Source organism: Pteropus vampyrus, unplaced genomic scaffold, assembly GCF_000151845.1.
Source record: "Pteropus vampyrus isolate Shadow unplaced genomic scaffold, Pvam_2.0 Scaffold199, whole genome shotgun sequence".
Lineage (NCBI taxonomy): Eukaryota > Metazoa > Chordata > Mammalia > Chiroptera > Pteropodidae > Pteropus > Pteropus vampyrus.
In genome coordinates this window covers 1,033,899-1,057,175 of record NW_011888980.1, presented here as the reverse complement: position 1 = coordinate 1,057,175, position 23,277 = coordinate 1,033,899, and the positions used below count along the sequence as shown (strand labels likewise).

The following is a 23,277-nucleotide window of genomic DNA, read 5'->3' as shown; positions in this document are numbered from 1 at the left end:
CGGAGGGCGGGCCCGGTTCACGGGGATCCGCTCCGGCACCCTGAGGTGGTAGCGGCGGCTCGGCCGCGCTGCTCCGTGCGCTCGGGGCGAGGGGACTCGGACTGAGGCAACGGGCCCCGCTGGCCGGAGCCGCCGGGCAGAGGGCGCGGGAGGGCCGCTCCTCGGGAAGGGCCGCGGCCCCGACGCTCGTTGCAGGGCTCGGGGGCGGCGGAGAGCGACCCGCGCCGACCCCAGACCCCTGCTTTGGGGCCGTGGCTTCGCCTCCTGACATCCCGTTGGGGCCGAGGGCTACCGCGGTCGCGGGGCCGCCGAGTGACAGGTGCCGCCGCCCCCTCCCCGCCGTGGGCATCGCGCTCCTTCTTGGGGAGCCGGGCGCTCGGAAATTTCTGGAGCGACATCCTGACTCGCTGTTTTCTCCCTTTCAGGTTTTTGTAGCCGCTTCTTTGCTCGAGTTAGGTCTCACCGAGCCCTATTTCTTTCTCTATGTACTTTGTGCGAGTAAGTTTTGGAGCATCGGTTAACAGCCTGTGGGTGAAATTTGGCTTTCGTTCATGAATGAGGTATAGTGAATTACTTTTTGAATAAAGTGCTCCTCCTCCTCTCCGCTAGCTATTGAAAAGTAAATGAAGAGGCTTTTAAATTGTTTGTTTGTTTTGCTATTGTTTGGAACAAGCAGTCTTATCAGAATTTTGTCAGGTCTCTAACATTTAAGGTGCTTAGTAGATATTGAACAGTCAAGACAAAAAAAGGCCTATTAAATATTTTTTCTGTCCAGCTTCTTTTAGATTTTTTATTCTTAGCCACATTTTACAATCGAATAGTTACAGCTTTCATTAGAATCACTGATGATAGATCTCTTTTTTTTTTTTCCTGAAAAGCCAGTGAAATTTTTTTCTACACCATTCAGTATTGTCTATGTAGTAAATGTGCTTGTGATTGTAACCGGAATCATAAATAAATTTGACATTGCAACTATATCAGAGAAACTTTACAGGAAATTAAGATATAAAAATCTTTAATTTGTGGAAATATAGGGTTTTTTTTTCTCCTCTCAGGTTTATAACACTATAGCTGGTATTAGTCAAATCCTAATCAATGGAAGATATTCTTAATTGTCATAAATGGTTACAACAGACTTATCCATAAGATTCCAAATAGTGGCTTCACTCTGTAGACCAAAAGCAAGAAACTAGAAGCTAACCAAAAGAACATTGGGGCAAATGAAAATAACGTATGCTTTATTCAGGGGAGAAGTCCTCAGTACTTGTTTATACTTTTTACTTGGATTTTTCAGCCCATGGAAATTAGGCATCGCTGATCGGAGAGGGGAAGCAGTATTTATGAAGAAAAAAATGGAATTTAAGGCAAACATATTAAGTATATGTGATTTGTTTGTAATAATTGTGTTAGCAAAGTTTTGGTATACATTTGGCACTTGGTTGTGATCCTTCATTTATAAGAAGCTGAAGTTATTTGAGGAACAGAGCATGAAATAATACAATTTTTAAATTTCACCAGGTATTAAATCACTGATGCTCAATGCCATTTCATTTTATGCTGGTTTTTTTTTTTTTTAATGTAAGCTACATTTCAATGAGACCACACTCATTGGCATCTATATTGTATTAATTTTTTTATTGGACAAACTGATTGATAATGTTAATGGAAGAAGAGGACTGTAATTCACTTTGTAAAAAGGCATCAATTTGGTTGTCTTAGAGGATTTTATACATGTACATCAGTTTTGAAGTACCCTAACTGCGGTTTCCTGTACTGAGGTATGGCCACAGCTACCATCTTTCTTTAACCTAGAGAAGTCATAGTCTAGAGGGATGAGGTCATAGTGGCAGTGGTCCTCAGAACTTTGGTAGAGGAGACCAACAGTAGCAGTGATTTTGAAATCGTGCCGCTTGGAGTTTAGGCTATTCATTTTTAGAAGTAGTTTAGTTTAAGAACCTGATGTAGCCTAATTCTTTTAAATCCACACTTTAAAACCAATTATGTTTTCCTAAACAAATGTTTCCTAAACAATATTAGTTGTAGAATGGCACTTATAATGAAGTAACTTTGAACTTCTAATAATCTTGAATTAATATTTGTATTATGGGAATTGAGGATTATGTATAGTGCATTTTGCATTTTCTTTTGCTGTCCATTCTGCTTTAGAGTATGTCTTTCAATGCATGTATAGCTTTGTACTTTGGGAATATGCATATTTAAAAAAAATTCAGATGCAATAAATTTATGTCATGCATCAGGTCTTGTGGTATTTGTTAGGGATAGAAAAAAGAGGCCCTTTCCGTTCAGGATCTTAAAATATGATGGAGATACAGAAGTTTAAGGATTATAGAGGGCTAGGCATAACAGTAAACGATAATTTTAAATAATTCCATTGAATAACAAGAATAAGTGTATAGTACAGAAATATTACAGAGGAGAGAATGACTAATTCAAAGGGCAAGTCAGAGAAAGCTTTATAGAAATACCTGAGTAGGATTTTGAAGCATAAATACAAGTTTCAAGTGGAAGAGATGGAGGGCATTTTAGGCAAAGGGAATAGCATAAAGATACAAAGAAGTAAAACTAACGTGTTCAGAAAATTTTAGGTAGTTTGTTTTGCTGGCACAAAATCTGAGGAAGACAGTGCTTATAAAAAGCCCTAACATATTTAATAAGTTATTTAATAAGTTAATGTTTAATAAGTTAAATAAAATTACTAAATTTTTATCAGTGGTGAGCTACCTACATATTTATATTTGTGGACTTACTTGTTTTTTGTGCATTTTGACCTGAATAATTTGTTTTTTAATTGTGAATTTTCTTCCTTCACAATTACTTAAATTAGCCTGTAAGTTATATTTAAAATGAGACTCACAGGAAATAGGAGAAACATATGAAGTAATCATTAGATTTCTGGATTAAAAACCTAATTCGTGTAGCATTTTAGCAATATGTAAATGTCTGTTTTATAGCAGTAGCCACCACATTCAGAGACTGAGCAACATAGGTAGCTTAGTGCAGGGGTCCTCAACCCCTGGGCTGCTGACTGGTACCAGTCTGTGGCCTGTTAGGAACTGGACCACACAGAAGGAGGTGAGCGGTAGGAGAGCGAGTGAAGCTTCATGTATATTCGTAGCCGTTCCCCAGTACTAGTATCACTGCTTCAGCTCCACCTCAGATCATTAGGTATTAGATTCTCATAGGAGCACTGGTCCCTGGTGCCAAAAAGGTTGGGGACCACTGGTTAGTAGACGTTAACTATACTTAATTTTTTTGTATAGTGTATCTTAAGTCCATATCATTTAAGTGTATATAAATGGCAGAGATTTTAAAGACTGTATGAGAGAGAAAAAAAGAAAAATAGTAGGGGGAGGGAGAAGAGCTCTATTTGAATTTATTCTCATATCTTAGATATGACTGTAGATGGCGATACAGAAGTTTAAGACACAAGACTGAAGGAATACCTAACCCTAATCATGCCCTGAAATGGTATCTTTAAGAAGCCTGATTTTTTTCATGGTTTGCCTATTCGTTTTTCTCTTCCGGGTTTTAAAAAAAAGTTAACAAATGAATTCCTGAATTGTATAATGTAAGTATCTTTTTGCAAATTCTGAAAAATTTGTTAAGGAAAGTAATGTTCTCTTAAAAACACAACATAATCAATCTTTGGCATTTATCTTTTGCATCACTAATCTAAAGGACCTAAGGCATCTCATTGTCAATTCTGACCTGTAGTTGCCCTTTTTAAGTTTGACACGGGGCAGAAAAAAAAAAAATCAATATTGCATTGATTACATCATGTTTACCTTTTTGAATTGGGTATAGATGACCATTTTCCTTTTTCAAGGTAAGACTTTTTTTCTTATAGAAGAAATGTGGTCATTGTAGAATATTTGAGGAAATAGTGAAAACTATAGAAAGGAAAATAAGCCTAATAAGTAGTCCTAAGCATTTTCTTCTTTTTGGTATGTATGTAAATAATAACATTTATAGATTGGGGATTATTTTTATATTTTTATTCCTTTTCATTTAAAATTTACATTTCCCCCTCTTCTGAAGTACTGGGTAGTGTACTTTTTGACATGGTGCATAGATTTCTTTCATGGCTGTTGAGGTAGATCATGTGTTGAATGTTATGTACTATATGTAGCACAGATGATTGAGCCCTTCCTTGATGATTGTCCCATCTCTTCACTCTCAGCTGCTAAGTAGAGCTATTCTTTAATATTTACTATTATGTAAAGTATAGTAAAAGTGGTTGCCACTATCCTGTTCTCTTTTTTTTGTATTCCTACTCCTGACTGAAATGGGATCATTTATAGCAGCAGTCCCCAACTTTTTTGGCACCAGGGACCAGTGCTCCTATGAGAATCTAATGCCCGATGATCTGAGGTGGAGCTGAGGCAGTTATGCTAGCACTAGGGAGTGGCTGCAGATACAGATGAAGCTCCCTTTGCTTGCTCACCACTCACCACCTGCTGTGCGGCCCAGTTTCTAACAAGCCATGGGCCCGTACTTGTCTGCAGCCTGGAGTTTGGGGACACCTGGTTTATAGGTGAGCCCTTTTCCATTCTACCCTTTCATAAGGTAAAGTATTTTAGTACATGAGTTGCCAAGGTGTAGCATAGGTAGCTGCCTCCTCAGAAAATCAATTATTTTGTCTTTTGAGTGTTTATCATTATTTTCTCAGTTTAACAGTATTTGTTCTAATGCTTTCTTTTCATCTTGTATTTTTGTCTTTCATTATTTCTTTTCATTTTTTCAACAAACACATTGTTTGCTATGTGCCCACTATTTAAGACATAGTCCTTACTGTGACTCTTGGGTTTCAGGTAGATTGGTATTTTTCTTCTGCAGTATATTAGGTGTAATCTTTAGGTCTGACTCTTTTCAGTGGCTCACTGCTCAACTACTACTTCTCAATGTGTAATAACTTTTTGTTTTTTTCATTTCAAAGATTAAAACCTTAGCTTTTAGAAGGGCCAGGTGTTGATTTGTTTCAAAACACTTTTTGTAATGGAGTCAGACATGCTTAGCCCAATTTTTAAACAGCTTATGCCAATTCTTCTGTGCTTCATAGGACCTCAAGACTTATTTTAGTTAACCAGAGGAAGAACACCAGTAGATGTTAACATTTGAGTACTTCTGCTGTACTGGCTACTGTTCTAAGCACTTTATTTATATAACTTATTCAATCTTTGCAACAACTCAATGAGGTAGGCATTCTTGTCCCTGTTTCACAGGTGAGGAAACTGAGAGGTCAGGTTGCTTAAGGGGCTCACAGTAAGCAGCAAGTTGATTTGACCAGGCATTCTTGCTCCAGGTCAACACTCTTGTGTTAGAACTTTTCTGCCATGTGACTTATGCATTACTAACGTAAAGGACCAGTGGCATCTCATTGTCCCCAAACTGAGAGGGGGTCAGTGGTGTCTCTATAGAACTGGGTGGAAAAAAATGGATTACATTTTCTTTATAGTAAATGATTAGGATAGGTAAAAACAAAAAGTATATTAGGAAAAATACTAAATGTTGAATTTATATAAAACTTCAAAATCTTTTCATGTTTCTAATGAGAAGACTGTGCGTGTGTCCATGAACATAAATTTTTAAATAAAATTTATCCATGAAATTAGAATGCATAATTTCTGTTCCAGACTTTTAAATTATACTTTCTTTTTATTGAATTTCCATTAAATTTTATTTGGAAGTGAATAGGTAACAAAACAAATCATTTTTGCTGTATAACCATTCAGTAATTTATAAGTTAAAATTATTTTAAAGAATCAAAAATCCTTTCTTGAAAATGTAATACAAATTTTTTTCTGACAAAATGAAAGTAATTCAAATTCAGTTGGACTTTTTAACTTCAAGTGTTTTAAATAATGATGAAGCTCTAATTTGCAGAAAGCATGTGCGTTGTTTGAGTAGTCACCTTGCAGCTAGATTTTATGCCATTAAAAAGACATGTCACTGGCAAGTAGGGGGAAATGTCTGCTATTTGTGAATATAGAGATTTCAGGCCATTGCTTAGAACCTTGCTCAGTAGGAGATTTTGTGCTTCCCTACTTCTGACCCCAGCTGCTGCTCCCTGTATTACATACCTTGTGTTCTGGGCACCTAGAACACAAACTCTTTCAACAGTTCCATGGGCTTATCTGCCATGATGGGTGGCAGTGCATTCTGCTGCTGTCTGATGAAGTAGATTTCCAGGGGATTGAACACTTTTATTGGCACAGTTGACAAATAACTACAGAGCAGCATGTGCAGGAGTTGTCCTCTGGGAAGCATCAGAGGAAGCTGTTTGCATTTGGTGGTAACTGGCCCAGAGTTTCTTAATTCTCCAGGGTTTTCATGGCTGCCCCAAGGACTAAGGAAAACTTTATCTGGGAATATACTGGTAAGGAAACTCTGCCCTATGTCCCAGAAAGAAAATTTCTGTGAATTTCGGAGAGATGTTTCAGAACGGAATTTGTGAACATTTTACTCATGCAGAACAATCCAAATATGAAATTCACAGTTTTGATATCATTCTTAGAATGGAAAAGAAATTCATCTAAGATATCAGTCTTTATAAGGCTACATTATACTGCAGTAACAACTTGAAAATCTCAGCAGCTCAAAACATCAAGGTTGCTTTCTTACTCAAGCTACATGTTCATCACAGGTTAGTAAGAAGAATTTGTTCATTGTGGTTTCAGACTCCACCTGACTGATGGAGACTCCGTCTCAACATATGCTTCCAAAGTCACAGAAGCAGGGGAAGGAGAACATGATGAACCATGTTCTGGCTTTTAAAGCTTTTGAAGGCTTATATTTCACTGGACAAAGTCAGTCACATGGTCTTGTCTGTATTCAGCAGGAGAGTAATACATAATTCTCCTTCAGGGAGGGGCAGCGAATATTCGTGAACAGCTACCACATGCAATTTATAGTCCCAACAGTTAAAATCAAATATAATAATAGTTGTTGAACAACTTTGTTAGCTTATTGTACCTAAAGTGTTCAAAGCAACTAAAACTTAGAAGATTTTAAAATGGCATGTTGAAAATTAAGCTGAATTAATGTTCAGATAATATTTTTAGTCTGGAAATTCTTTTTCATTTTGTAATACTTTTTTCCTTGTAATAACTTAAAAAGCCTCAACTCTTGCAGGAAGAGCCTCAACTCTTGCAGGAAAAATTTAAGCCTAAAAATATGTCATAATTTATTAGTGTGATGTCATTTCTACGTCATGGTATTTTATCTCGATTTCCATGTTTCTGAGCATAAGATCAATAGATTTTAACGTGGTATTATAATAAAAATACTTTGATAACTACTAGATGATATCTTCAGATATCAGCTCTTGTTTTGATTTGCCTTCATTGTTTAACAAAAACTTGAAAGATGCCCAAATAATTTTCTGGATTTTAAGGTTAAGAGGGAAGATTGAACACATGCTTCTCATTTTTGTTCCCTCCTGAAAACATACAAACTATAGTGTGTAGTTAGCTTTCAGAATGGACCTTAATGGTCCCCACTGCCTAGTATTCACACTTTTGCATAGTTCCCTCCCACACTGAATTGGGTGGACATGTGTAAACAATAGGATATTGTAAAATTGACACTATAGCTTATTCAGATATGAGCACTGTGACTTGAGACAGACATGGTAAAACTATAAAGAAAAACAAAGAAGTAATACAAAAATAAGGATAATAGTTATCTCTGGACAGAGAGAGTGGGGGTGATGCTTTTGGGGAGAGGCACAGGCTGGGTTAACATTTTATTAATCTTAGTTCTGAGTAGCTGGAGTGTTCATTTATTTTTTTAAACTTAATATTTTACTCATTTGTGTACCTAATACATTTTAAAATAGAAATAAATTTCTGAGTTTCACAATCTCTTAAAATATTTTCCTTTTGAATTGAAGGAGTACTTAGTCTTCTGATAGTTACAAGGCTTTGAACTTGCAGAGTAAGGTTCAGCATATCTAGATTCAGGTCCTGACTTTGCCATTAACTTGCAGAATAGATGTAGGCAGATCATTTAACCAGTCTAAGCACCAGTTGCTTCATCTGTTAAGCTAAACAATTTGAGTTAGAAATTACTAGAGGACCTTCAATATCCTAAATCTAAGAGATTCTTAAAAAGCTGAAAAAACACTAAATGAAACCACTAGCACTTATGCTTGGAATGGTAGGGTGCACTGAGGCTAGTAAACTAAAAGATAATGTGGAATATGATTTTGAAAAGTTTTCTTTGGTTAAAGGAATTTGAGCTCTCTATTTTGCTGTCAATTCTGTGACCTATTTCAGTCTCTAAGATTAAACTTAAGGTAGCATTTTGTATATAAGACTGTTCTTCCTTTTCTACTCTTTTTTTTTCCCGTCTTAGAAGTTGGGAATAAACGGATACTTTTCTGTTATAAACCATATTGATTTAGGATGTTCTCCATAAATATGTGTATATTATAGCAGTATATTTAAGAGAGGAAAATCATGAGTTATTAAAACTTGTATATGGAAAAATAAATATATTGATGGTAATCTTGCACTAGTCTGTGAAATCTCAATATTTCATTTTTCTATTTTCTGATATAATTTTGTTGTTTACATAAGTTAAAAAGTGTAGGACTTTGGGAACCCAAATATCACTAAATTCAGCATCAGGAGAAATGTATATGTATCTTTGTATATATAATAATATATATTATTGTTCTAGAATCTTGAACAAATTATACTGAGAATGTTTACTCATCTGTCTCCCCTTCTTCCTATGCAGGAATTATTCTTGACAGAAGTATTTTAAAAGAAAAATCCTTGCAATGGCCTCAGCAGTTCTTAGTTCTGTTCCCACTACTGCTTCTCGTTTTGCTCTGTTGCAAGTGGATAGTGGCAGTGGTTCTGATTCTGAGCCTGGAAAAGGCAAAGGTCGGAATACTGGAAAGTCTCAAACAAGCAAAACAACTACAAATGAGAAAAAGAGAGAGAAAAGAAGGAAAAAGAAGGAACAGCAACAGAGTGAAGCAAATGAGGTAAAAGTTTTAATTATTTATTTGCTTTCCCAATAAACCAAGTAAGTATCACGAGGACAGGTACTATCTTACTGATCCGTGTATCCATAGATTCATAGTACCTGGTCCATAGGTACTTGGTAAATATGACTTAAATGAATGGATGTAAATTCATGTGTATTTAAAGTCAAATGAAATGAACATTTAAAAAATGCTTTTATTTTTTCTGACTATAGAAGCTTACATGCTTATTTTAAAAAGTAAGGAAACCAAGGCCATTTATAAATGTAACTAGAGATATAACCAATTAATAATTTAGTATGTGTCTTCTGTATATATATGTTTATATGAATATATAGATATGAGTATATACATATACATTTATATTCATATTTTATTTAAATAAAAATGGGATTATATAATAGACTTTTATTCTGGCTTTTTTTTCTAATTAGCCATTAGCAGTTTTCCATATAAGTAGACTAAGAGCTGCATTATTTTAAATGACTCCACATTATTTAATTTCATGGCTATCTCATACTTTAATTGAACCTTTGTGATAAACATTTAGGTTGTTTCTCCCCACCCTTTTTTAAATTAATATTATAGATAATAGTCCTATGACTAGCCTGAATATACATTTTTATGGTTTTGATGATTATCTCTTTCTTTAGGGTAATAAGTGCATGGCAGGTCCCTCTCCCCTAGACATTCTTAGGATGAGTTACATGACCATTCGTTTTTAAAAGAAATGCTGAGAAACAACTCCAGCCTGTATTTGTTTGTATTTTAATAGAAGTAGCATTCAGGTATATGTAAGGACCTTTTTCAGTATCATTTAATGAGAGAAGTAGTAAAAGTATTTTTTCCCCTATATTCATTTTATAATGTCCCAAGACTTAGAAAAAACCTTTTTATTCTTTATTTCTATTACATTTTCATTACCATTGCTTTCTAAATATCTCTTTAAAATGCTTCCACACAGAGAGTGACTTTAAAAAGTGACTTTCCTAAAGCTGTCATAGCAAAGTACCACAAACTAGATGGCTTAAAACAACAGAAATTTATTCTCTAATGGTTCTAGAGTCTAGAAGTCCAAACCAAGTTATCACCAAGGGCCATGTTCTCCCCAAGACTGAGTAGAACCCTTCCTTGCCTCTTTATAGCTGCTTCTGGCGGCCATCAATCTTTGGCTTGCAGCTGTATCACTCCATTCTTTGCCTCTGTTATTACATGGCATTCTCTGTGTGCATCTTAGTCTTCACCGCTTCTTATAAGGACATCAGTCATATTGAATTAGGGCCCACCCTATGACCATATCTTAACTTGATTACATCTGTAAAATCTCTACTTTTCAATAAGGTCATATTCACAGACACCGAGGGTTAGGGCTACAGCATATCTTTTGGGGGAATACAGTTCAATCCATAACAACTTCTCAGTATTTTTTTCTCATTTCAATTTCTGTATCTCAGGTTATTTTCATTGGGAAGTGGTTTGGGCAGTACAGTTTTAGTTCATTATGTTACTTTGTGGAGTAGCCCTTGTATTTTTCAGGACTAGCAAAGTAGTTGCTAGAATTGCATAAGCTATCTTCCTTCACTATTTTAACTTTTAAATTTGTAAGCTATTAAGCTTTAATCTTTTTGAACCCTATTGTTTTGCATTTTATGAGCACACTTGTTATCCTGTTTTCTACTCCTATAAACTTCTTCCCTTTAGTAAAGGAGAATCATTAAAATGATGGTATAATTCAGTCCATTTTCACTTATTAATCATTTCATCTGGAAATCCACCAACATTATCTCACATACTAGAGAAATTAATATTCTACAACACAAATAGTGACTTTGGAATAGTATATAGAAGTGTCAAACTATTGTTGATTTATAAACTTCCAAAAAATAGTATTTCAGTATCGATAAACCGCATTTAATATATTCTTTGTTTCATAGCTCCGAAATCTTGCTTTTAAGAAAATTCCTCAGAAATCCTCCCATGCCATTTGTAATGCTCAACATGAGCTTTCATTACAAAACCCAGTACAGAAGGATTCACGAGAAGAAAATTGGCAAGAGTGGAGACAAAGAGATGAGCAGGTACAGTTAAGTAAATGAAATTCTTTTACCTTGTTTTTCAGTGAATGTATACATTTTTAAGAGCAGTGCATCTGAATCTATGATACCACTGTTGAGAAGTTGTTTTTTTATCACATTAATTCATATGTATTTGCTGCTTTTAATAAGAGGTTCTGTTTTTTATCTACTGGAAAAACAGATTGATACATTTATTAATTTTATTAGTTTTGACACTTCAAAGCAATTATTTTGTGAGTTTTTAATTCATCTGCTCTTTTACAAATGAGGGAAGATAGAATGACAGGATTAAATTATTTTAAGTAAAAAAATTACATTTATAGGTCCAGAGGTCTTGTTAAAAATACCTGGTGATGATTTTGTTTAAAAAGAAAGTCTTTGAGGGGAAATTTTTCCTTTTTGGCCTTGATATAAAATGGTTCATGGCATTTGTTTGTTTCTTTAACCTATACATATTTTGTTTTTTTTTTATGCCTCTATTAAATAAATTTAATTAATAACCAAATTACATGGATAACTTATTAAGGACAATTTGTTTTTTGTGTTTGATGTCCAAGAAAATAATAAGCCTGGAATGTACTCTAAGACAGTGGTCCCCAACCTTTTTGACACCAGAGACCAGTGCTCCTATGAGAATCTAATGCCTGATAGTCTGAAGTGGAGCTAAGGCAGTGATGTTAGTGCTGGGGAGCGGCTGCAAATACAGATGAAGCTTCGCTTGCTTGCCTAGTATTCACCTCCTGCCATGCAGCTCGGTTCCTAACAGGCTGGTGACTGGTACTGGTCTGTGGCCCGGGGTTTGGGAGATGATGGAAGATGATGTATAGATAGGCAATGAAGAGTTATCTGTTTATCTGTAAAACTGTCATTTGATCTATTGGCAATAAGTATTACTCTAGCAAATGTTTGGCTTAATAGTGTGACTATACTTACCATGCTTGGGTTACCAGGTTTTTATTTATTTTTAATTTTTTAAATTATTTTTTATTTTTCAATTATAGTTGACATTCAGTATTATATTAGTACCCATACATAGTTATTACAATATTATTGACTATATTCCATGTGCTGTACTTTATATCCCTGTGGCTGTTTTGTAACTACCAATTTGTACTACTTAATCTCTTTACCTTTTTCACCTAGCATCTCGATTCTCTTCCATCTGGCAACCATCTTGGGTTACCAGTTTTAAAAGAAGTAGACTATACTAAACTATACTCTTAACATAAACTGTTAATTATAACATTGTCTCTTGGATTTTGTGGTGCCTCAGGCTCATCATTATGAGCTTCAGTTATTACACTAGAGCTGACAAAAATGCTATTTAAAAGATGTTTCCAGGTCCTGGTATACTGGATAAAATCATTTTGTATTTTTCTAGAGGTTTTGTTTGATTCTTTTTTCCTCTTCCACATCACTTTTACGGTTTACAAATATAATAATCTACTTGTTTGGACAGTAATAGAATTTACCAGTGTCTTCACCAGACAGATTTCTCTGAGTAGCCCAAAAGGCATTGGAAAATTAAAGAAGGAAAACTCAATTTTGCAGCAAAATAAATTCCATGTAATATGGGAACTCGAGCAAAGGTGTTTGATTGCCCTTCCTCCTGCCCCCACTGATTGCTTCTAAAACGACCTGGCAATTATGGAAATGGAAATAGTTGACTTGGCCCTGACCCTATATAGAACAGGTGGATAGTACACCACCTGGAATCTGTTTTACTGTGTGGAGTAACATTTTAAATAGGGCAAAAAAAAAAAAAAGCATACAGTTATGGTGCGTATTCTTTTCTCACACGGTAAGAAAACATCACTATGACAAATTCCAGGTATTGAAGGCTGAGTCAGACAAAAAGCTGGATATAGATATTTTGCCTGTTATGTGGCTACTTAGTTCAAACACAAAAGATGAATTATGCTAAAAGTTTCCTATTCCTAAATTACCAAAGTGATAATGTAAATTTATATCAGCTAAGCATAAAATCTGAGAGCTGGCATTAAACAATCAGATAGTAAAGAACCGTCTACTCCACCTACTTATGAGCAAACAGTGGCTCTTAATTGATCTCATGTCAACTGAAGAAAAACTTCTATAACATAAAAGGAAAAGAACATTGTACATAGTGTCCAAAGTAAAGGCACTTTGAAAAAGATTTGCTGCAGAGAACAAAAGTAGATTTTAGATGGCAGTTGTTTTTTGCTTTAATAAAAACCAAGGGTCTAGAACATTTTGTAAAAGTCAAAGAAATAGTAATGTTTTATAATAAGGTGAAATAGTAGACTGAGATGAAAAAGTGGCTAAGAGACATGAATTGAAAAGAAGATGGGTGAAATAAAAAATTGGGGAAGTCAAATCATAGCAGAACTAAAAACTTCATTAGAAGGACTAAAGAACAGAGTATACACTTAAGACAAATCAATTGTATGAAGGAAAATTTGAGATAAATTTTGCAAGTGACATAGACATGATAGATTGGAACACAGAACTGAAATCCAACAGACATAATCAGTGTCCCCGAAACACGTGGAACAGAGGGAGTCATTAAAGATAATGTTAATAAAAATTTTCCCAAGCTAAATACATGAATCTGAGCTTGAAAGAACAGAAGAGTTTTTAAAAAGACTTTTTAAAGCTTTTGAAAAGTTTTTAATTTTACGAAGGAGAAACAAGGAAATAATACTATAAATTATGCATGAGAGGAAACCAGTCGTCTAGTAATGATGAAAGATCAGGCTGGCTACTCTCAGGCTGGCTACTTTAACTACTAGAATTGAAATGTTAGAATTAAGAATCTAGCCAAAATGTCATTTGTGTGACTCCCAAAGAAATACATTCTCAGACATGCGTGGACGTACCACCATTATCCCGTCTGCAGAATTTTGGAGGTGTGCACCTGCCAAATAAAAGGCAAATCTAAATAAAGAGCGCAGCAGTTGGAAAGCACTGGGGGTAAGCATTGAAGCTAGTTCAATATAGAATTAACTCTAAATAGCGATTGTAAATTTGGTTATTAAAGAGAACATAGCCGTACACCTGAAACTAATACAACGAATATAATATTGTATGTCAACTATATTTTTTAAAAATCTTTTTAAAGAAATAGGAATTCATGAAAAATTTTTTTTCATAAAGTTGCTTTAAATCTATAAATACCTGTGCTGAGGAAAAATGGAATACAGTCTCCTGAACATTTTAGAGGATATCTTGGTTTCAACAGTCAAGAGATAAAAATCAGGAAATGAGAGAACCATACAGATTTATTTCTAGTCCCGTGTTTACTCAAAGGGACTATCAGTCATGAAAAACAGGTCATGGAGATTAGGAGACTTAGGTGTCTGTTTATATATATATATGGGCAGAACCTCTCATGGGATACAGTCACTTCAGAGACTAAAGTCCTTATTAAAAGAGCAATTTAAGGTCTTGGTTTGCACCAAAGAAAATAATAATAATAAAAATAAAACAGCTTACTTGAATTTGTCTAAAATGAAATCCCTGTTTATGAATATAAAAATTAGGAATAGTTCAGAGGAGTCAATAAGTATTTTAAATTTTTTTATATTGATAGCAAAATGTAGTTCCAAGTGTGCTTTTTAAATTCATTCATTCATTCATTCATTCATTTAATTATTTTTTAGGCAAGGCAACCGTTGGTTGACCTCACAGATTGCAAGGACCTTGTCAGTTTATAATCCCTTAATTTTTAGTTTTTGTTTCTTATGCTTACAGCACCTGGCCTTCCTAAGTTGTCTCTCATTTAAATACTAACCAGGCCTGACCCTGCTTAGCTTCCAAGCTGGGTGCTTTTTAAATTTAAAGAAAACTTATATACAAGAGTTTGCATTTTATGTTTTAAATCACTTGAAGAAAAAAAAAAACATGGCCCATATAGCAAAAGTTATAAAGCAAAAGAAATTGCAAGGAAACCTCTGAAGTAAGGCTTAAAAAATATGAAAAAAGACATTAGACAAATATTTCACCTTATAAATAAATGTAAATAATTGGAATTACCCACTAAAAGATGAAGACCAATCGGGACAAACTGAACCACATTTGATCTTAATTCTAATCTTTTCCTTAACATTATAGGCAAATCTTAATAAAAGATTTATTAAGAAAAGATTGAAAAGACTGAAAAGATTGGTTCAGGCTATTCAGGATACTGTATATTTTGGCAAGGTATGCTACCAAAGCTGCTGGAAATTGTAGAGATGATCTTTACTGCATCATTTGTGCCTTAAAGAAATGCTTTTATTTCAGTTTTTCATTTCATAAACTTTGATATATCCCAGCATTCTTTAATGTGGAAAAGTAGTTTTGTATTCCCTATTTCTTTTCAGAGATGTATACATCAAAAGGAGGTATATATTTCACAGTTGAAATGGGTAAATTTTATGTGATATATAAAATATGTGAATTATATCTCAGTAAAGTTGAATATTTAAAAAAGGATGAATAGGCCATGGCTTTGATTCGAATATATTTATAATTTTTACTGTTTCCTTACTGTATCAAGATCAAGATACATATTGTTCACTAATACCTATTGCCTGGGAATAAATATCTGTGTAGATGTAGTTCAGGTCTAACCTCTTTTATTCATGATACACTGATATTACTGATTCCAGTGTTCCTCTTTTAAGTCTACATCATGGCAAAATAATTAACTTAATAGAAAAATCTTTTCACATGGGTTTTCAGTGATAAACGGATCAAATATTATTGTGTATTTTTTCATCTTATTGTATTGATTCAAACTGTACATCACTGATTTTGTCCAGCTCTAACGTGAAATATCTGCTAGCATGTGCACAGTAGTAATTGTTCTTTCACTTTATGTTTTCCAGTCATCTGATAAAGGTGTTTTGCCAATAGTTTGTTCTGGTTTCTTTTTCTTTTTTTTTTTGGTTTTGTTTTTGTGAGGGTGATATTTTTCATTAAGTCACTTGGTATAATAAGTCCCTTGACAATAATTTGTCTTGCACTTGGTTTCCCTAAAAGGAGTGCAGATTCAAATAAATCCTCTGTGTTTTTTTGGCTTGCTCTTTAGCAACAACATTTATCACTTTTGCTCTGGAAAGCATTACTACTTGGTACTTGTTCTGGAAAGACTCATACAGGTCATTGTGCTTTGAAAGTGAAACAAAAACTATGTCTTCAGACCACTGGTCTGCTCATGTTTCATAGCTGAGAACAAATAGATAACTCAATAAATCAAAATTGTAAATATTCACTATCTTAATTTTCTATTTGTAATTTTTTTTTCAGCTGCTAATGTGATATTGCTCTTATGACACATACAGCTTTATATTCTATATTCACTGTATTAATCCTATTTATTTTTAAATTTATGCTCTTTATAGGTTGTATTATTTACAGCTGTATTTTCATTACTATGTCTAGTCCTTCAATGAATCATTGAACCATGTTTATTTCTCGGAGATATAATAAAGCTTACAACAAAAATGCAGACTTAGATGACGTAAACAGCACTCAAAGGACATGAAGATTCATTATCTGAGATGAACTGAACCTGATAATTGTAACATAGATATAATTTTTGTAGAATACTGACAACCTTTAAAATCATAATGTTCAATAAGATTGTTAGAAGAGTTCTGGGAAGATAATTCTGCTTTCCAAACTAGTGAAAGATATATGGTCCACACTTTGAAAATCTCTGGGTTAGAGTACCATAGGACACCTACTGCTATTGTGGCTAAGCAGTTGTCTACAAGTGTTAGATGTTTTCAGAATGATGTTCTGTGTTGATTTACAATAACCCTGTTCCCATGATGCCTGTGAGAAATTAAGATTAACTCTTTATTTGGAAATTGTTTTGCTTGGATTTAAAATTGGTAAGATTGTTATGGTATTTAGGCTTACAAATTAATTTTAAAAAATCTAGATCCAAAATATTTACTGGCCTTATTTTTCACTGGTTCTTCATACTCTTTAACTGATCATAAATCCTTGAGCTATAGTTTTGTTTCAATAGAAAAAAAATATATTTTACTGCTAGATGGGGAAGTAGAAGGCAATGAAGGGGAAGCCAAGAGGAAGGGGATCTGAAGTACTCTATCTTGGGTAAATGTGAGTATCTTCTTCAATTCTGTAGGCATTTTAGTGCCTATTATTTCCTCTTTTTCTTCCTTTCTTCCTCCTCCCATAAGTACAAAGAACATGATTAGGAATTCTCAATTTGCAAACTTAAATATAAGACATTTTTTAAAAATTATGGTTTTATTTACATTTTCTTGCCTGGTGCCTGCCTGTTTTTTAGGCCCAGCCTTTTTTTTCCCTCCTCAGTTCTACCTGTACATGTTATGATTAATTAGCTTGATACCTATACTTACAACAGTAGTATAATTAATTCTCTTAACATTTAGAGAATTTGGAATCACATTTTCATTTTTCTTATGATTTAGTCTTGTGCTACCATTCTCCCTGTTAACTAGGGTCAAAAATCCTAATCTTTGATTTACTCTTCTTTTATACTTCATATTCTGTCAGTTCCAAAACCTGGACTTTATTATCTGTAGTGCTGTGTTCTGGTCCAGGTTCCTATATGCTGAGATTACAGTGGGTTAGCCAGACACATTGATTCTAAGTTCTCATTCTTCTAATATCCAGTCTATTTAAAATTACTTTTATCATCATTCTTCTTTCATCTGCTCTGAATCCCTAATATTTTAGGGAGGATCTTGAACCTAATTCTGTCCTACCTAAGCAATCTTATTTTCTACTATTCTCCAACACAGAGGAGGGGAATTCTAATCTACTGTGTGTAACTCTTGTGCCACGCAGGCACTGTGCTAGGTCTAACTTTACATACATTATAGTTTTAAATCTTCAAAACTACCTTCCTTGCAAGGTTGGTATTTCTACTTCCTTTTTACATTTGAAGAAATTGAGATTCTCAAATTATATAACTTGCCCAAGGTCACAGCTAGCATGGGTGGAATAGGAATTAAAATTATCCACCTGTTTGATCTCCCAAAGCCTGTGTTTTTTCCAAATTTAGTATATAGAAGTCACCTTTTATAGGGTATCTCTTTCTTTGGTATCTGATAGTATATCTATTGTTAATATACCTTTGTTCACATGGCTCTTTCCTCCTGAAATTCTTCTATTTCTTTTTCTACCTATTAAATTACGTAAATCTATCCTTTAAGGACGAACTTAAATTAGTTTCTTTTCTATATGCTTCTCTGAATTCTATTTATTGTTTATCTTCTTTCCATAAACTTTTGTAGCACTTTTAATATTGTATTCTATTTTCTGTTCTTCATATGTGTTAGTCTTCTGTCCCCAACTGGAGTAGAAATTTCCTGAAGGCAAAAGCCAAATTTATACTCCTGCTTTAAAGCCCTACATGCAAAGCATGTACAAGATTCTCTGTAAGTCCTTATTGGCTGATTGATCATACATTGACATTTTTGGAAGATCTCTTCTAGTTTTCAAAGATTTAAATAGTTTTTGCCTACTTGTATTTTCCTGTTTACTAGTTTATGTTAATAATTAAAAGGTAATTTAAGCTTTAAACTTCTACATTTAGAATCATGCTGGAGAGAGCTATATTTTTCACTTTAAAAGTTCCATTTCATTCAGTTCTTATCATGCTATTAGAATCAATTACATAATATCTAAATTCTGAGAGTTAATATGAAAAAGAATAATGACATTTTACAAGTCTCTCAACTTCCCCACTAACTTGTTTTTGGAATATCAGTCAGAATATGTGACATATTGGAAATAATTTTAAATGCCCCTTTTATAAATATAAAAGGTCATTAATACTGATTAAAAGCTTAGTGGTAAATCAAACTAGCTTTGTTCAGAATAAACAAATAGTTTCGTTACTTTTTCTGTGTTGGTATGACTACTATGCTTTAATTATAGTGAAGTATTTTTTACTCAGTTTGCTTTGAGTGTAGGTGGAGAAATTTACGTCAGTTTTCTTTTGCATGTAACATTAACACAAATCTAATTTTTTATTGTATAACTATGTTGTTTTTGAATATTCATTTATATAATAAGTTATTTAAAAGGTGAATTTATTACTTGTTCCTGATTATTACTAATTTGGATTAAATAAATTATTCAGTTCTTTTCAGTTATTACATAGAAAAAGTATGTACAACTTACTCTGGACTTAACTAGATTTTCTCTTGCGATGTACCCTTAATTCTAATAATATTTTTCTATGAGAGTAATTTTTTTTCTGTGATAAACTTAATCTTTTTTACCCTGTTTTTGTTGTCTTAGTATAGAATTAGATGAGCTGCTTCAAAGGAAATATTGGTTAACATTTTTCTCATTTTTTGGTAATGATAGCTTGGATGTCTGTGCAGTATATAGAGTTATGTGATTGGCTGTCCTGATGGAATAATAGGACATTGGAATGAAGTATAGTTATTCAAAGGAATTGATGTTTTCATCATCCAGTTCATATAGGATGACAAATACATGCACACGAATACAGGATGTTTGCTCTTGTCATATTGCAACTATCCTTTATTCAGCTGCAGATATACTTTATCCCCAGTGCTAGACCAGCCAAAGTCCTGTCCAACTACTGTAGCAATTCTGTTTGGCAACTAGGAAAATTAATTCTTGGAGGGTCATTTGATTGGAAGGTAGTGGAAGACAGATTGTAAGAAAAAGTGAGATTGCATGGTGGGAAAGAGGAACCAAAAGATATAAAGCACAAAGAATCATTTTATTATAGTATTATAGACTTTAGGCTATAGTATTAAAGACTTTAAAGATAGGGCAATATGTAAAAGGCATGAAAGGATAGGAGTAAAGGGATGCACTATAATTATTCTGTAACAACAGGTATATACTAGGATATTTGGTCACCTATTTAAAGGGTCTGTACCTGTGGATTAGTCTCTGTTAAGGAAATGGTATGTTTTATAATGCTTATGGAGTTATTTTTTAGTATTATTATATTTTTGAATAATCACTATTGAATTGTCTGTGTCCTAAACTAGATCTGCCTTTGACATCCATTACAGTGTTAATTTTTTGGTAAGATTTTATTAAATAAAAAGATTATGTGATATACAATGAATTATTGACAGTGAAAGAGAAAATAGAAATTTCAAAATTGAAAGTTTTTGTTTGGGTATCTTCAATAAAATATAGGATTCTCTACTTTGGCATGGATAGATAACTTTGGGGAACCCAGATTTTTTTTAATGTATTCGTTTTCTTTTCCTATATATATTGTCATGGTTATTTTGCTAACTATGACAATATATACAGGAAAAGTATATGTTAATGCTATCATCTGTTCATTGTGAAACTTTGCTTAATACCCCACAATGGTATTAATACCCCACATGGTATAATGCTATCATCTGATCATTGTGCAACTTTTTTTTTTTAGCTGACATCTGAAATGTTTGAAGCAGATCTTGAGAAGGCATTGTTGCTAAGTAAATTAGAATATGAAGAACACAAAAAGGTATTTGTGCATTTATTGATCTAACTGTATTAGGTTTAAGGGTCGAAAGTTAGGACCAACCCTCTTGAATTTTGTATAAAAGTTCTCCATTAAAATTTGTCCTAAAAATTCATTATTATAACAAAATATTGTCTTGAAGTTTTTATAGTTGGATTCACTTCAGGTTTTGAGAGACAACAGAAACATGTGGACTAAGCTTTGTCTAATGATTTAGTGTTTAGTTAAAAAGTTCCTCCACCCAACATGAAGGGAAGGGAGGAAATTAACAGCAGATGATTTATTTAAGTTTATTTTAGATGAATGTAGAAAATAAGTACATTAAAAAAATGTAAGTACAAGTATAGGGGTATCCATTAAGAGACTGCTGGAGATACACTACAATTAACTAAAGTAAATGAGACGGCATTTCTGACAATTTGGCCTTGTGAACTCAGCATTTGTCACTAAGGTGTGATATTGAGCTGTGTGCTGAAATGCATTCTACAGCATGTTAATGTAGGAACATTTAAGTAAAAAGTAGTGTTGGTTTCCAGTTTCTATATTTAAATTGAGCATTTATATTGTCTTCATATTATTTAACATTTTAGTCCTTTACATATATTGAGAATTTTTTATTTGGTCCATAAAATTCATTCAACTTGTGATTACATAGTGGTTCGTAATAAATGGCCTGTGGTTGTGCTTAAGGGCCTTTAGACTATCATTGTACACTAGTTCCTTCACTTAAGATGAAGGGAAGAGAGGAATAAAATTTACACTAGATGCTTTTGCAATTTATTCATAGCTAAAGGGAAGATGATGAAAGTAGTAAAGTGGACTTTTTATACTATGTGTATTAGTTTCATTTTCTGTCTCTGTTCTTGTTATACTGAAAAATCAAGAGTAATTGTAATCCTGTTGTTGCTGTTTAGACACACAAAACTGGCAATTACAAAAATTGGTACAGCTAGCTTTACTATGACTTAATCATTTAATGGACTTCAGGTTACACTGGAAAAGTCTTCCTGACTTAGTTAATTTGAAGATAAAATTGATCGAATTGTATATTGTTATATAGAAGTTGTTAGATATGTCTAAATTCCAAAGCTAAAATGATTAGCTGTATCTTCAGAGGAGGAGTAGAGTAGATGATGTTGATAAAATATTCTTCTAGCTAGTTTTCTTGGCATAGTCATAAGCTTAATACCCCAGAGCATTGGTTTTATCAGACAGTAATGACTCTCAGAAAATAAAGAAACTCCTTTTGTATGTGATGGCTCGTTCGATGTAGTCACTGAGTTTTAAGTTAATTATTTCATTTAAAAAAGTATAATTATTTTAGCTTAAGGATTTTTATAATAACTAAAGCTTGTGATGGCATTTTCTTTTCTGTCTCATTCATTCAGATATTTTTTTGAATAGCCAATATGTGCTAGGCACATAATCTAAAGGTAAAGACATGGTTCCAGCCTTTGAGTTTAGTGGAGGGAGACTTACGTATAATTATAGTGTATAGTATTGAGAGATGTATGTCCAGTGGAAATTCAGAAAGATAGAAGAATTTTATGATGGGAATGAGTTTTAGGAAAGGATTCTTAAAAGAAGATTTTACCAGATGTATTAGAAGTTCATAGGATAGGTAAAAAGAAAGTCAGCTTTCTCAGGGAAGGAATGGCAAGTATATAAGATATGTACATGCGAAACAGTGTAGCATGTTTGAAAAACTATAAATTAGGAACCTAGAGTTGCTGGAGATACCATCAGGAGAATAGGATATAAAGACCCTGTGTACCAGGCCAAGGAAATTGAGTTTTATATATCAATTGGCAGAGAACTATTGAATATATTTTTTAGACTGGTTTCAAGTTTTTATTTAAGAAACTCATGCGATAGCAATGTCGAAGATGGATTAAGGGGCTAAAATTAGAGGGTATTGCAGTGCCAAGCAAAAAAAGATAGGGGAAATGACAGAATGTATGAAGAAAAGAGAATAGATTTAAGAGACTTTTAAGAGATAAACTCAGCAAGACATAGTGACTAATTTAGATATAAAGTGTATAGGAAGAGTGGGCTTGGATGACTCAGGTTTCTAGCCTAGACAGTTGTGTAGATGATAGCAGCATTAAACAAGGTACTTATTGGAGGATCAGTCCTTACTACAGAATTGGAGATACTTCTTGAACATTCCGGTTGAGATATCTGTACATGCAGAAATAATCATTGTAGAGGTAGAACTTTGAACTTAGAGTATGAAGAGCAGTGGGTATAAAGCTTTGGAAGAATAGGTTAGAATGGGATAATGGTGAAAAATAGCTACATTAAAAAAAAAAATTGGGAAAAGAGAAGCCAATGAAGTTGACTCAAGGGTCATCAGAAATATATTGAAAAAACCAAGAAATCTCTGAAAAAATAATGCCCTGTATTTGGCATTTTAAAGGAAGTTGGCCTTAATTTTAGTATCAGAGAACACCAGAAGCTAGATTTCAGGAAGGGTGAGAAAGCAAATTGACTGTAGATTATTAAGTTTGGTCCAGAAATGAAGAAGAACGTGGCAGGTAGGAAGCGTTATGGACCAAGGTATAGCTTTTTGTTTTTATTTTAATGTTTAAGAGGCAAAGAGATTGAATATATAAACAGGCATCCTTTTATACAGTTTGGCTGGCCTAAATTTTTATTTTCATTTGCCTTTTTATCTTTAAAAATAAAACTTTAATACACATATTACCTGT

The 23,277-nt window shown here is 33.6% G+C and overlaps 1 protein-coding gene across 3 annotated transcripts in view; it reads left to right on the top strand.

Moving 5' to 3' along the window:
• The first annotated feature begins 405 nt into the window (after window positions 1–405).
• The window catches only part of GKAP1 (G kinase anchoring protein 1), a 64,481-nt gene continuing 41,609 nt past the window's right edge, over window positions 406–23,277 (top strand). For 2 of the 3 annotated variants that reach the window (XM_011372047.2, XM_011372046.2), the window contains exons 1-4: window positions 407–560; window positions 8,764–9,016; window positions 10,951–11,094; window positions 20,492–20,569. In XM_011372047.2, the coding sequence (XP_011370349.1) occupies window positions 8,807–9,016; window positions 10,951–11,094; window positions 20,492–20,569 (432 nt within the window). In that variant the 5' untranslated portion in view covers window positions 407–560; window positions 8,764–8,806. Of the gene's footprint in view, window positions 561–8,763; window positions 9,017–10,950; window positions 11,095–20,491; window positions 20,570–23,277 lie in introns of all 3 variants that reach the window. The other variant, XM_023537772.1, reaches the window with a different exon arrangement.